Source organism: Bos javanicus, chromosome 5 (assembly GCF_032452875.1).
Source record: "Bos javanicus breed banteng chromosome 5, ARS-OSU_banteng_1.0, whole genome shotgun sequence".
Taxonomy (NCBI): Eukaryota; Metazoa; Chordata; class Mammalia; order Artiodactyla; family Bovidae; genus Bos; species Bos javanicus.
Genome location: NC_083872.1, coordinates 9,395,879 through 9,411,490, shown reverse-complemented (window position 1 = coordinate 9,411,490; position 15,612 = coordinate 9,395,879). Strand labels below are relative to the sequence as shown.

At 36.8% G+C, this 15,612-nt stretch overlaps 1 protein-coding gene across 8 annotated transcripts in view; it reads right to left on the bottom strand.

Annotated features, from left to right (window-relative positions):
• Positions 1-15,612, bottom strand: part of SYT1 (synaptotagmin 1) — a 608,049-nt gene that overhangs the window by 145,089 nt on the left and 447,348 nt on the right. For all 8 annotated transcript variants that reach the window (XM_061415614.1, XM_061415607.1, XM_061415613.1 and 5 more), the window contains 2 exons: positions 13,033-13,200; positions 9,751-9,918 (listed from right to left, as the gene is read on the bottom strand). In XM_061415614.1, coding sequence (XP_061271598.1) covers positions 9,751-9,918; positions 13,033-13,200 — 336 coding nt within the window. The remainder of the gene's footprint in view (positions 1-9,750; positions 9,919-13,032; positions 13,201-15,612) is intronic.

Here is a 15,612-nt window from a genome sequence, read left to right as displayed (position 1 = left end):
GGACCTCACCGAGGACAACCTGAGCTAAGGTGAAAAAGGCACTTCGTAGAGTGTTTTGGCATTGAGGTGGGCCTGGCTTCCACATTCCAATTCTTATCCTGGGAAAGAACAAGTTTTACAAGCTTTACTTGGTGTCCTGAGTTTTAGGTTGATCAGTCTGACATTGTAAGGGGAAAACTGACACTGAGCTACTACATTCGATCTATTTCTCAGAACATCTGTTCAAGCTTTCACTCCATTCCTACCCGGGCCCGTCGCCGGCTGTCTCAGCTCTGTCAATCGGCTCTTACTCATCTCTTAACTTCCAGAGGCATTCTTAGTTTCTTTCTGCCTATTCCAATGCTGCTCAGTTTTAAAGACTAGCTCACTTTTTTCAACTCTTCCACGCATCTTCCCTGCCCATGCCTTTTCTTTGTGCCGAAGACTTATGGTCCATTTTAATTTATACCTTGAATTTGGCACTTTGTGAAGCTCCTTTTGTTCATTTGCATTATGAAATTTTACTATTATTCTTGACCATTTCTCATATGTGAATCTTAATCTTCCATTTTATGTACTTTACAGTGATAATTTCACAGGCGATATAATTTTGAATAAATGAATGGGAATTTATATTCTGTTTAGTGAAGAATTTTTTTAATGGAAAGAAACATCCCTCTGACTTCATTAAATTCATTAGCACTCATAAGTAAGTAATATCATCTTTTATTAATGAGTACCTTTGAACCCTAAAGGGCTTTGTATCCTGGGTAAGAATTCATGCTAAGTATTTGAAAATATAATGAAGAAGAAACAAAAATGCCATAGCTATTTACTGTATTTTTTTTCTTTTGCGGTGTTGCCTTTGCAATGTATTATAATATTTGAGAGAGAACATATATATGTAGATTTTAATCAGTCAAATGCTGTGAAAGAAAACTGACCAAATGTTAAAATTCCAAAATACACAGGACAAAACTTAGGAAAACTAATTTATATCAGTTTGGTTTTGGTTTTTTTGTTTGTGTGTGGTTTTTTTTGTTGTTGTTGTTTTGTTTTGCATTTAAACTGAATTTATAGCTACACTTCTAGGCTAAAGAGACTGAGAGACACCGTTTAAAGAAAAAGGTATGGTGATGTAGAGTGTAGGCCTCAGACCCGTGTTAGAATTTTAGCTCTGGTATTGGTTGTATGACTTTGGACAAGCTACTTAGACTTTCCTAGACTTCATTTTTGTTTTTCCCTCATTTTGTAGCCAGATTTAATATGCCGGTTTTGAAGAATGTTGTAAGAATGTTTTTTGTGGACATACAGTAGATTCTCAGTAAATAGTAGCTTTTATTAATATTGATGTTTATAACTTAGGTAGAGAAGTTAGGTAAGCTTTTAATAAGATGAGTCTTGGAAGCTTGGAAGCTGGGCTGGGGATCCAGTGTTCTGGCTAGACAGCTGTTGAGGGGAGGGTGATGCAGAAGGTTATGGGGTGACAATGGGAAAACCACAGAAGGTCAGTTTTCAAAATGCCCAGGGTCTCTTCCTCCACTTAATTGTCTAGAGTCTAAATTTATATTTTCTAGGGAATTGACAATTTTTAAAAAAGTTCCAACTAACATATGTCTCTTGCCATCTGTTCTACAAGGCCTGAGGCATTGGCTTCTATAGTTGCTGACCTCTAACACCCCCTGAAAGGAACGCAGGTGGGAGATCAGGAATGAGGCGCTCTGTGCTCTGGGAAAACTGGCAGAACAAGGCCTTCACAGCATATTTTCAGAAAATCTTATGAACCCACATTCTTACATCTTCCCATACTTAAAGCATGAAAACCATGAATGAAGATATGTGGACCATAAAGAAGGCTGAGTTCTGAAGAACTGATGCTTTCGAACTGTGGTGCTGGAGAAGACTCTTGAGAGTCCCTTGGACTTCAAGGAGATCCAACCAGTCAATCATGAAGGAAATCAGTTCTGAATATTCATTGGAAGGACTGCTATTGAAGCTGAGGCTCCAGTACTTTGGCCACCTGATGCGAAGAGCTGACTCATTGAAAAAGACCCTGATGCTGGGAAAGACTGAGGGCAGGAGGAGAAGGGGACAACAGAGAATGAGATGGCTGGATGGCATCACTGACTCAAGGGACATGAATTTGAGCAATCAGGGAGATAGTGAAGGACAGAGAAGCCTGGCATGCTGCAGTCCATGGGGCCGCGAAGAGTTGAACACGAATTAGTGACTGAAAAACAAGATATCTGTCCTTCGTGGTTAGCAGCAACCTTCTACAGAGATGTATCTAATGGCACAGACCCCATTCATCAAAATCACATATATACTAACCTCTCCCCTTAAGTCTCCCACCCCAGAGTTCCTCAGAGCTCTCTCAGAGGCTGGCTCTGGGGCTATAGTCCTCAGTAAATCCCCCAATAAAATTGAAACTCACAGTTCTCACACTTTTATTTCTGTTGACAAATGATATCAAATTTTCATTTGGAGTCTCAGTGAAGTGAGAATTTAGTTTCATCCATTTTGTGCCTGAAAAGTCCTTTTAACTAGAAAGGCAATCAAATTACAGTCCTACACACTAGAGGGATATTTCAAGTGATCTGCTCTTTCCTATGATGATTTTAGAAACCACATCATGAAGCTTGACAATAATTATTATGCACAGCAACACAGTTATAATTGGTGATTACAATTCTGACTGAAAACTCAGAGGCAAGTAAACCGCAGCTATGGCCAAAGACATTTCAAAAAGTCAAATGCAACTCTACCTCTATGCTAATTTAAAGGGAAAGTACCACAGGTGGACGCAGAGATACTAAGTACACTAAAATATGGTCTAAATGTAACATATTAAGTTATAAATTTGACTGGAAACAAATAATCTAGATACAGTTAACATAGATTTTGTTCATATTCTTGGACTTCTCCTTGGAACTGATTCCTTCCCATTTCCCTCTGAGTAAATTTCCATGTTGCTAGCAGAGACTTAAATCAGAGCTTTAACTAAATCTTAGCCTTAAATAAAAGTTAAATTAAGCTAAGCCACAAGCTTTCCATGCATCATGGAAACTGGATAAAAAGGTTATAGGAAAAAAAAGTTATATAGAGAAAGGAGATTCTGAATAAGACTTTACCTCCATCCTCCCCAAAAATTAGTGAGAGAAAGCCATTATTTTCATGGCCATCAACAAAACAATAAGAATGATTTTGCTAAGTTTCTATTCTGCCCGCCTTTGATAGAAAATGATCCAAAAAGCGAAAGGATACTAAATCATTCTCATCGTTCGGTACTAAGATATTTTGTTGACAGGTTTTCAGAATACTTTAGACTTCATTTGTAACATAAGATAGTTATTACAACATGGACTTTAAAATGAGAGTTCTGAAATATCTCTCATGGTATAATAAACTCCTCTGCCTCATTCATTCATTTAAAATTACACCTACTGTGTGCTTGCCTCTGTGATCAAACTTGGTTTCACAGTTGGGAACAGCAGACATGGTTGTTTACAATCCAGTGGGGAAAGACAATGAATAAGTAACACATACAAATAAGTACACCTCCCTGGAATGTTATGGGTCAAAATGAGTATCTTTGTGGCCTTTCTGTGATAGATTGTGAGTGACAAGGAAGACTCTTCCTGGCTTTCATATTAAAGTTCCTGCAGTTAATCTTTTATAAGAATTTCTGCTCAGGGCATTGATGTGTTGTGCAGGCGTTCTTGGAGGGCGTAAGTTACTATCTGACTGCAAAATATACTTAGAAACAGCATGATCCTTAGGCAAAAGAGATGCTTAAGGAATAATGACCTGAGCCCATTTCAAAGGAATATCAAGTAATTTGTATAAGCTTAAAAAAAAGCTTGGCTTTTTGATTGAATCTGTAATCTCGAAATGCTTTTTTGTGAAGTAAATGTTTTTCTAATTAGGCTTAAAAATGTGAAATTTTCTTGCCAAATTGATTTTCTATTAAGGCACTAAAGTAGTTTCTCTTTCCTTCTGCTTGGGTACTAATTAAATTATGTCCCAACTTGTTTTAATTCAGCAATCAATTTTTTTTCCATTTGTACTAGATTACAGAATCTCATTTAAAAATCACTCTTTAATGAATTCTACACAAAGCAGAGGTGATGAACATCCTCTAATGGAGACAAAATTGCACTGGTCAAGTTATGAGACAGTCTTCTTCAAAAACAAAGGGGTCCGTTGCATTTTGCTGGCATCTTATGCCATTTTTAGGGGTTAAAAAGCAGTGGTGGAAGGCATGGGCTTCCCTGGTGGTACCAGTGGTAAAGGACCTGCCTGCCGATGCAGGAGATGTAAGAGACTCTGGTTCCATCCCTGGGATGCCATGGAGGACCATCCCCTCCAGTATTCTTTCCTGGAGAATCCCATGCAGGGAGCCTGGTGGGCTATGGCCCAAAGGGTCACAAAGAGTCAGATATGACTGCAGCGACTCAGCATGCACACATGCAGTGAAAGGCATATGGATAAAAAACTAGGAGTACATGCTAAAATAAGGAGTCTAAATGCCTTGAAGATGTCCCTGATGCTGGGGTACAGGACTGATACAGTTTTTACAATAATCATGAATAAAATTTATTAAAAAAAGAAAATGGAATCATAAGCTATTGATCATAACATTTGAAGTAATTAAGTGAAAATGCTAAATGAATGGGTTTTTCCAAATGTTATAAGGTTGGCTTCAGGTTTGACTTGTGGGTGGCATAAATAAATATTTCTTGAATGATTAGAATGAAAAAAATTTCAAATTCATCAGGCAGTCAGAGGCTATACATGTTAGAAACCTTTTGCAAATGGAAGAACTGTATATACTGATTATAAAGGATGATTTTTGAGGCCTTAACTTGAGAAGGGGGAAAATTAAGACAATGGTTTTATGTGTAAGTGTCTCTTAAAACTCAAAGGATTTCTGTTTTAAAGAGACAAAAACAAGAGAAAGGCTTAGCTGTCTTGCAAGGTCAGATTCCCTTTTCATCTATGGGAGGTGGGACAGTGGGTGATCAGTCAAAAAAAAAAAAAAAGGCAAGTGAGCCTAACCTACTAATAAGGGGACTTGGATCATGTTAATTAGAGAAACGTTAATCAAGTCGGAATGGAAACTTTAGCAGAGAGGTTTTCTCCAGGAGCTAGAATCTTAACAATGGGAGTTGTGTGCATGTTGAGGCTCTTCTGGCACAATTCACCTTTGCAACAGCCCCTGTGCTTCAAACATGTGCTTAGTAACTTTCAGATAAGGCTCCTTTCCATTTTTTTCCCCCAAATTGCTTACACATTTAATTGCTTACTAAAATAACACATTAATTTTTTCACTTACATAATGAACACGTAATTCTTTAATTTACATAATTGCTTCATCATCTTATGACATTTACTTTCAACAACAAAAGCCTATCCCCTTCTATCTCGGGGCTAGATTCTACTGGGTTATAATTAACCCATTTAAATCCAAGTCTCTTCTTGAACAGACTATTATGAACAGCAGTTCAGTTTCTATTCAATAGATTCCAAATCTGTTTCTTGAATTCCTTTTTCTGTCTCTCTTTGGTGTCTTTCACTCATTATGATATTAAAAAATAAGATTTAATACTTTAGAGGAAAGCAAAACAAAAAATCTTAAACAAAATTGCTCATATAAAATGCAAAAAAATTTGTTTGAAATAATGAGAACTAAAGTTAATCTAAGACTTTCATTTATTCATCCTACTTTACTTTTCTCTAAATAATGAACAGTAACATGAAAAGAGAGCACGTATCAATGAGAATAAGTAATTCTTTAGACATAAAATGTAATTGGAATCTTATTTCATTTATTAAGAGAAAGTTTATATCTGAATCTAGTCATCCAGAGATACTCTGTAAGCTAGATATCTGCTTTATAAGGTTTCCTATATCATGAGAAAAGGAAACAGTTACTCAACTGAAAACCAAAAATCATTATTCCCAAAGAGGAAAGACTCCAGAGCTTAAAAATACAGCTGTAGAATTATTTCCCATTAAAAACTTCCAGAGATATTCAATAAGTACAGTGGCAGTGAGAAAAAGAATAGAGAAATACATATAGAGGAAAGCTGCTGCTGCTGCTAAGTCGCTCAGTCGTGTCTGACTCCTAGCGACCCCATGGACTGCAGCCTACCAGGCTCCTGCATCCATGGGATTTTCCAGGCCAGAGTACTGGAGTGGGGTAACATTGCCTTCTCTGATAGAGGAAAGAGTGGAGAACAAATAGGGAGATGAAAGCTTAAGAAGGAAAGGACACCAAAAAGATTGGGTAGGAAGAAAAAATGGGAGATCGCTTGCTTACTGAACATATCAAATACCAGGCCCCATGCTAGCCACGTTATACTCTATCCTACTTAATCTACAAGATAATGTTAGACCACTTTCTAGATTAAAAAAATACTGAACTTTAGAGCACATAAGTGACTTGTCTAAGGATTCGGATCTAGTAAATGTATCGATCAGGACTGAAACCTAGGAGTGTTTGATCTTAAAGGCAAAACTTTTACAGAATTTAGTCTAGCTAGCAATAAGCAAGGCAAAGATTAAAATGAGGGAGGAAAATGAGACAATACCGAACTCCATGAAAGCAGGAACGGTATCCACCCTTTTCACTTTTTTTTTTTTAAACCACTTGGCATAGTCCCAGGAATACAGCAGTACATAATAAACATCTTCATAACGAGTCATTTTGAATACGTTGAATGACAAAACCATCTTCTACAGGGAGAGAAGCCATGGAGGAAAAAAGTTATGAAAGAAACAGAGAACAGGCAAGTCAAGGGTGAGAATAAAAATGTGATTCTTTTTGGGTAATCTACCTAAAGTTGGAAATTTTAGAGTCAAACCTGTCAGCTTAGTGTCAAGTCTCAAACTCTGCCCATATTCAAAGAATTTTAAAAAAGAAGATAATGGTTGAATGGCTTACATTTCCTAATTCACACAAAAATATTTACCAATTTTTCAGAGACCTGGTGGGGTATGGTCTTGGAATCCCATATCACTTGACATGACCAGGTAGAGGAAGAGACATGAGCCATGCACTCTGGACAGGAGACTTGTGAAGCACAAGTGGGTCACCTCTGGGACTCACCAAAAAGCCGACCAATAATCAATTAACAAAAACCTATCAGTTAATGAATACTAATGGTCCCATTTTAGCCCTGGCCACAAGGAATTTACATGAACCGTATGTGAACCATGAACTTCCAGATGTTCAAGCTGGCTTTAGAAAAGGCAGAGGAACCAGAGATCAAATTGCCAACATCCACTGGATCATTGAAAAAGCAAGAGAGTTCCAGAAAAACATCTGTTTCTGCTTTATTGACTATGCCAAAGCCTTTGATTATGTGGATCACAATAAACTGTGGAAAATTCTGAAAGGGATGGGAATACCAGACCACCTGATCTGCCTCTTGAGAAATTTGTATGCAGGTCAGGAAGCAACAGTTAGAACCAGACATGGAACAACAGACTTGTTCCAAATCAGGAAAGGAGTACGTCAAGGCTGTATATTGTCACCTTGCTTATTTAACTTCTATGCAGAGTACATCATGAGAAACACTGGGCTGGAGGAAGCACAAGCTGGAATCAAGATCGCCAGGAAAAATATCAATAACCTCAGATTTGCAGGTGACACCACCCTTATGGCAGAAAGTGAAGAGGAACTAAAAAGCCTCTTGATGAAAGTGAAAGAAGAGAGTGAAAAAGTTGGCTTAAAACTCAGCATTCAGAAAACTTAAGATCATGGCATCTGGTTCCTTCACTTCATGGCAAATTGTTGGGGAAACAGTGGAAACAGTGACAGACTTTATTTTGGGGGGCTCCAAAATCACCGCAGATGGTGACTGCAGCCATGAAATTAAAAGACACATTCTTCTTGGAAGAAAAGTTATGACCAACTTAGACAGCATATTAAAAAGCAGAGACATTACTTTGTCAACAAAAGTCCATCTAGTGAAAGCTATGGTTTTTCCAGTAGTCATGTATGGATGTGAGAGTTGGACTCTAAAGAAAACTGAGAGCCAAAGAATTGATGCTTTTGAACTGTGGTGTTGGAGAAGACTCTTGAGGGTCCCTTGGACTGCAAGGAGATCCAACCAGTCCATCCTAAAGGAAATCAGTACTGAATATTCATTGGAACGACTGATCCTAAAGCTAAAACTCCGATAGTTCAGGTACTTGATGCAAAGAACTGACTCATTGGAAAAAACTCTGCTGCTGGGAAAGATTGAAGGCAGGAGGAGAAGGGGACGACAGAGGATGAGAGGTTGGATGGCATCACCGACTAGATAGACATGAGTTTTAGTAAACTCTGGGAGCTGGTGATGGACAGGAAGGACTGGCCTGCTGCAGTCCATGGGGTTGTAAAGAGTTGGACACGACTGAGCGACTGAACTGAACAAGGAATTTACACAAAGTCAAATATGCCAGTAAAAGATAAAAATTCAATGAAAAGCTCACTACTTTGTTAAATGATTAGAAACATTATGTCCAATTGAGTAAATGTCACATATATTGGATATTAAAATAGATATTGGTGTACTCATCTGGAAGAACAACTTATTAAAGTTATAAAACTTAAAAACTCAATATTATCCTTGGGTGGTTCTATCCACAGTGGGGCTCAATGTATTTCAGTATCCAGGAATCTAATTTTGACTAACTTCTTTGGGTAAGTTATGTATATTTCCTTTCAAAGAAAAAGCAGAACTTAATTTTGACTTCTTTTGTCCAACCAAGAAATTATTTTAGAGCACTAATAAAATTCAATTTCAGAACGGTAGTAAACAAACTGTTCTAAACCCTTACTGAGTAATAGTAATGGTCACAGAAACCTTAGATCGAAAGGATTCCCAGGTTATGGTCTTGGCTGAGTTTCTCTGAAGGCTTGGCTTGCTTTCTGATTTCCCTGGTGGCCCCAAAGTGACCAAACCTTACAAAATCCATGGGGTCTAGGGATCCTAAATGACAAAGGCAGTTGAAATCCCTTGGGTAATTATAGACTATATTAGGAACAAAAAAATGGTTGGGAAAGGAGTTGCTTTAGCAATTAAGGGAAGCTAAGAGTTGTTTGCTTTCCTGGTATTGGCCTGTTGAGACACTAGCAGAGAAAAACGCTAGTGTTAGACTGGCACAGCATAATCATAGAGAAGTTTAAATGCACTAAGGATATTGAATTTCCCGTTTTTAAATCACAGGAAAATCCTGGGCTAACCTATAAAACTGGGGAAAAACAATGTGAAGAATACTATAAAAATGAGTCATTTAAAAAATGGACTTAATATCTATCCACCTTTGTGCATTTTATTTGATGTTTTATTGTGCTCTGAAATTTTTAGGAGAAACAATGACCTGTCTGTGATATGCAGAAATAATCAACGAAAAAGTGCCATTTCATTTCTATTTAATAGCTACATAACCTGTGTAGAAAACAAAATCTTTGTAGAAAAATACAAAGGATAAGATGACTTTTTCACTGTCTTTTTAAAGAAGCACATGTGTGTGTATGTGTGTCTGGCTCCAGGGAATGATCCAAGACCTGCACAAATCTCTATTTTCCTTCAAATAAGATTCAGTGGACCTGCATACTTTTTAACGAGGTTATGCAATCCTCTGACCCTATTTTGCCAGCTGTCAGCAGCTGGAGGCCCACATTACTCACACCAGCCCACCATCTCTCAGTAGGTTAGTTTGAGAGTAGCAACTGGCGAGTCCAGCTTGTCATATTAGAAATGCTAATGTTTTTCTTACCTCTTCCTTCTCTGCACTTTGCAGATCACGCCACTCCTCAGTTACGTGACCGAAATCCACCGTGTTCATGGGGACTTTAAATTCCCCAATGATGTCATGCTTCGAGAAGCGATCAAAATCATAGACGGCCATCACCAGAGTTTTGCCACCCAATTCCGAATATGGCACCTAAATACAAAAGACCAGGATAAAATATCTGGTGACAAAAAAATGCTTAAAATGTGTTACTTTTGCATAGTGTTTAATTTTAATATTTATGTTGGATAAACAGAATAGGGAGAAAAGTAGCGCTTTTTCCCCCTTAAATTGAATCATTTGACTAACTACTTGGGGCTTAAATTACTTGGGTGAAAGCGAGGGCTTACCACAGTGATTTATCACTTTCTCCCAAAGTTCTAGAAGCTGTTAGTGTTATTAATAATGGCTCCTGCTATTAGTCATGCTAGAAATATTTCAAGAGTAAAACAGGAATAAACCAAGCTGATTGCACTTGACTATATAAGGAACTTTTTCTTGAAGAATGTTTTGTTGTCATTGTTAAGTTAGATTGTCAGGGGACAGCTTACTCAGGGGTAGTTATTTCAAAAGTTCTATTAACTCTTTGAGGCCATTTGGATGCTATAGTTTAATGAAACAGCGCTTAATGAGAAGACATGCTAGGAGTCCGTAAGGATTGGAATGAAATTCACAAGGTGCCTCCCCTATTCCTTAAAATAATTTACTGATTGACAGGAGCTGACTAGAAAATTGATGTTTTGAATATCAGATTCATTATAATCTAGATCTTGAAGTTCATTCTTAGGAATGACACTCTTTAGGATGAACAGGGGCAAAAGGCCAAAAACTGATGAATTCTCCAGCTGTTCAAAAATATCTGGGACAGATGCTCTGGGCTGGGATGTTTATTAGTGACATTTTTAATATTCAGAGAAAGCAGGGCAATTCCAAGGAAGCTACACTTCAGTAACTGGGAAGAAATGCCTAATTAAGAAATTGTTTAGACTTGTATTGAAGGTTTCATCAATTTTCAGACACTTGTTATTATTTTATCAGTGTAAATAGTTGTCTTATGCTCCAGCAAGCATTTCTCAATTAATTCCGTATATTAAGAAGGAAAGGAGAAGGAAGAATTTTTGACTGTATATATACAAGAAATTTTGTTTTTTTCCAAAGAGCTTTTGTTTTCTATCATTTGTCATCTATTAGGAATTGGGTTAAAATACTATGATTAAAAACTAGGTATAACCCATTTTCCACTTTAGAATGAAAAAGTAAACCCTTCCAAAGAGATGACTTTGAAAGAAAGAAATTAATTTTAGAGTAGAGAACTCTCAAGAGTTCTCAATGAACTCTTGAGAATTGTATCTTATTTCTGAAATTTGTCTAGATTTGTTGGTGATTGTACAAAATGACATTAGTCAAAAGCCTGAGCTGGAGGTCAGACAGGTCCAAGACTGGGTTTCCCCCTCTTCCAGCTGAAGGGCCTGGGACAAGTAAATAAACCTAGAATGATGAAAACAGTGTCTATTTCACGGGAGCTGGTTGAGGCCAAATGAATACATGTAAAGCATTTAGCACAGTGCTGGCACACAGCAGATACTTAATAAATATTTATTGTTTGAATGATAAGTAGCTCTTTCAAGTGGGCATTTGTCGTGGAGAAAAAGAGCATTTCATTTGGGGCATGTCAAGTTCATTTTCAGTGGATTTGAACTCAATTTTAAAGCCAATCCCCTTTAAACTATTTTGCTTCCATTTAAGATGCATAATCTACAAGGCCTAAAAGGAGAAACTGGCTAGTTCTCTAGAAACAGTGGTGTATTTTTTAAATGTATGAAAATACATTGTACTTTGGCTTGATTTATGACGTGATCAACTCTCCTAAAATGAAATGGAACCTGATTAAATTTTATAGGCAATTTCAAAATCTCCTGAAGTTATAGACATTACTAGAAATTATTAGCAGGACACATTTTAAAAAAGAAATAGCATATAGATAACTTAAAACAAAGCCCCACAATATTTCAAGTAATTTAAGAATGTGCTGGCTAAACAGTGGCTAGAAACTACTGACCTAAATTAGGATCCACACAGAGTCAAATAGAATGATTGTGATTACCTTTTGCAATATTTTTGTTTTGTTTTGTTTTCATTGTACGTTCTGTGGCATATTGATCCCAATGATTAGTTTTTCTTAAACTGAGTAGTTTCAGAATGTTTCTAAAGCTACTCTACATTAACTGTCTTGGTTTAGAAACGTGTAGATTTTAAATAGGATTGCTGACAACACATGAGGGATTTTTCTTGTCTTACAAACTCAAATTTTAGAGTGAGTAGAAAGTCAGTACTCTTAGAAAACTAGAAGCGAGGTTCACGAGAATGACTCACACCTGAAGTTTCATCCGTTGATTTAGGATGTTTGTTGACATGCAGTGAGTGCTATCGGTAAGGCTGGCTGGTAGGTGAGTGATTCTGAGTCTGCCTGCTGGCATATTCACAGACATGTATTGTTTTAAGGAACGCATTAAAAATTTTCATATGTTAAAGATACCAACCAAGAGACTGTTTTTATGCATGACTTCAGGTGGAGAACTACAGAGCTTGTACATACGGAGATGCCTGAAGCCCGCCAGCTACCTTTTCCTGTTATTCTGGGGCCAGAATTCCTCTTTGTTATTGTTTGTTAATTGAGGTGTCTCAACAAGATGAAGAACATCAGGGAAGAGCCAAGAGGAAAGGAAAAATGCTACAGATGGAAAAAAAATAGGCTTCTATTCTTTTTATTTATGGATTTAGAATGTTTTCAAATACTCAAATTGGCCCTGTACACAAAGAATTTTGCAATGAGAGTAATACCTATTTGTATCATTTGAAATAATGTTGGACAGCTTACTTTATTCTGTGGTTGTGATTGGTTTTCAAAACTTGGAAACCTGGGAAAAGCCTATAATCTTTTGGCTTTATTTTAGAGAGGGGGAAACGTTCAGTTCCATGGACACACGGGAAGCTGAACTCACTTTTTGGATACAATTGACATCCGTGTTCTATGCCAGTCCACACTCTATTCTGAAATAGCTGAGCTGAATCCTATTTGGATCAAATTTAAATGCCTAATAGAGTCCTCATTACATTGAAAATAAGAATTATGAATATTCTGAGTAGAATCACTTGTGAATCTCTGAAAGTGGTCATGTGCACATGTCTGTATGTGTCAGGATGAGACTGGTCTGTTCTCTAAAACAACAGAAAAAGTTCAACAGTAAATACACACACAAAAAATACCTTGAAAGTAAATTGCTCGTTGAAGACAGGATTAAGGGTCTTTCGGTGGACTTTTGTCTCAAATTTCTTCTTTTTATCGGGCAGCAGAAAAACCTTCACATAGGGATCAGAGGTGCCCCCCATGTCCAGGGCGGGCAACTCGGCAGCCTGGATGATTCCTACCAGCAGCTGAAAGGAGAGGCAGGAGACGGCCAACATTGGCATTGGTAAACATGTTGGAAAAGATTGATTTGTTCACAAGGCTGCATATTGTGATTGCTCTTTTCTTCTTTGCTTTTGATAAACTTCTATTCTCTTAAGAAGCTGAACACAGAAGGCAAATGAAATGATATACTCAGACTTCAGAAACTCAATGATGACAGACGCAGGCTCTAGGAAGCCTGGTTTTAAACACAAAAGAGGCTTTTTAAAAGGTTGCTGATTACATTTAAATATGGAATTCATATTTGCAAAAGGGTTGCAATCAAATAACTTCCCAGTTGCTAAAAGCCCTTGTGTATTATTTTTCTTACCAGAGTGTGATTTGTAAGTGGAAATAAGTTGTTAAACAATCACAAGCCTGTAATTATAAAGCAGGAAAATTTTATTTTGAACCAACGCTTCAGACCAGCTAAATAGAAATTTCTTAGAAATTGGGTAGCTTTTTGAGATAAAAATAAGATCTCCAAGTTTCTATCATATTTGACCTTTACTTGTATGCTAGCTACTTCTTGTTTTAACTTAGAGTAAAATAATTATTATATATTAAATTCTGTATTTAAATATAGGACATAGGGTCAAAGAAAAATAATTTCAGCTTCATCTAAAAGAAGGGGAGATTACAGTTATGGTTTTAATGCTAAGTGACTGTCTGATTTTATTCAAATACAGCAGAAATCTCTGCATTTCTTCACATCTGATTTTTCTCAGTGATACATTCCTATTTCTTATTATAAATGTGAGTGTTGACTGGCATTGTTCATGTTTTTGCAAAGGAAACAGAAGGTGTGAGCGGTCTGTTCTGATGCTCTGCCATCAGTCATGCTGTGTCAACAGACTGGTTGAGATTCGTATGGGAAACAAAAGTAGACTCTTATTGTTATTCAAGGCATATACTATTCAGAAAATGCAGAATGTATAGCTTTCACATCTTCGAATGGGGTCTGAAATTTTGAGACTGTACTTTTGTCAACCAATAGGGTGGAAAAGCAATTCACCTCTTAAAAAAAGAGTCACAGAAACTTTTTACAAAATTGATCCATTGTGTGCATAAGTGCACTTTGGCCCGTTGGCTCAATTTTTAATCTGGACCAATACCCTTAAAGATTGTTATTTCCATTTTAATGTTTCAGTATCTTTGTGACATCTTCATACAACAGTAGCAATAATAATGCTGGATTGTAAGTATACAAAACACAGACAGATGGTCAAAGAATGGCTCAAATAGACATAAGCTTATAAAGACATGATTAGTAAAGCAAACAGTTTGTCTCTTGATTTGCCAAGTTGGTATTTGGAATTTGCTTTTGGTTAGCAATGTGAATAAGCGAGATTATATTCTCTCCTTCTCTCTTTTTGCAATACTTTTTCTTGGGGCAGGGAAAGAACTAGTGATAGAGCCTAAAGTCTTTTAAACTTGATCATCTATACTTGGAAGGTTTGGGGGCATTTTGTTGATAAGAGGTGCAATTACTTCTTCCAGCTCCCCTCTGGCTTCTGCTTGAGAGATAAACATCACATTTTTCTCCACCGTGAAAGCTTCTTAGGGGACTTTAAGGATTGTCTTTTAGTTTTGGTAAGCAAGTGTGTATATTTGATTACAGCCTTATCTACAAAAAGTCTCAGACTTTATGTCCCATGACTCACAGGAATCATTTTATAAATCAGATTAGCTGAGAACATTCAGAAAAATAAATACAGAATATTAAATTTTATCAGGTAGAATATTATAGATGCTCAGAATGAAATACCTCCTAAAATGTGTTTGCTAGAAAGAGAATAAATACATTTGCATCATGTTTGAGTAAAAAAAATTCAATTCTATATTCTTTTTTTTTCAGTGCTATATTCTTAAAAATATTACTTTATAAAATGTTACTTATAATACTCAAAACCAATGTAGGAGTTTCAAAATTATGACTAACGAGGATGAGGTATGCCTAGATTTCTACTGAAAAATATGAAAGTAGAATTAATTCGTAGAAAAATGTTGGATACATATATAAAAGCAGTTTGAGTGAGAGTGAGTGAGTGAAAGTCGCTCAGTTGTGTCCGACTCTTTGCGACCCCATGGACTATACAGTCCATGGAATTCTCTAGGCCCGAATACTGGAGTAAGTAGCTGTTCCCTTCTCCAGGGGATCTTCCCAACCCAAGGATTGAACCCAGGTCTCCCACATTGCAGGCAGATTCTTTACCAGCTGATTCACAAGGGAAGCTGCCTATATTTCTGCAAAAGATGTTTTGTGTTCAGATAACATTTGCTGACCTTGACCTTCCCTAGAATTTATAAATAATAGGCAGTTTTGCTCTTAACCAACCCCTGATAATAAAATCATGGTATAAATGATAAAAATAACCTAAAATGCCCTATTTACTTAA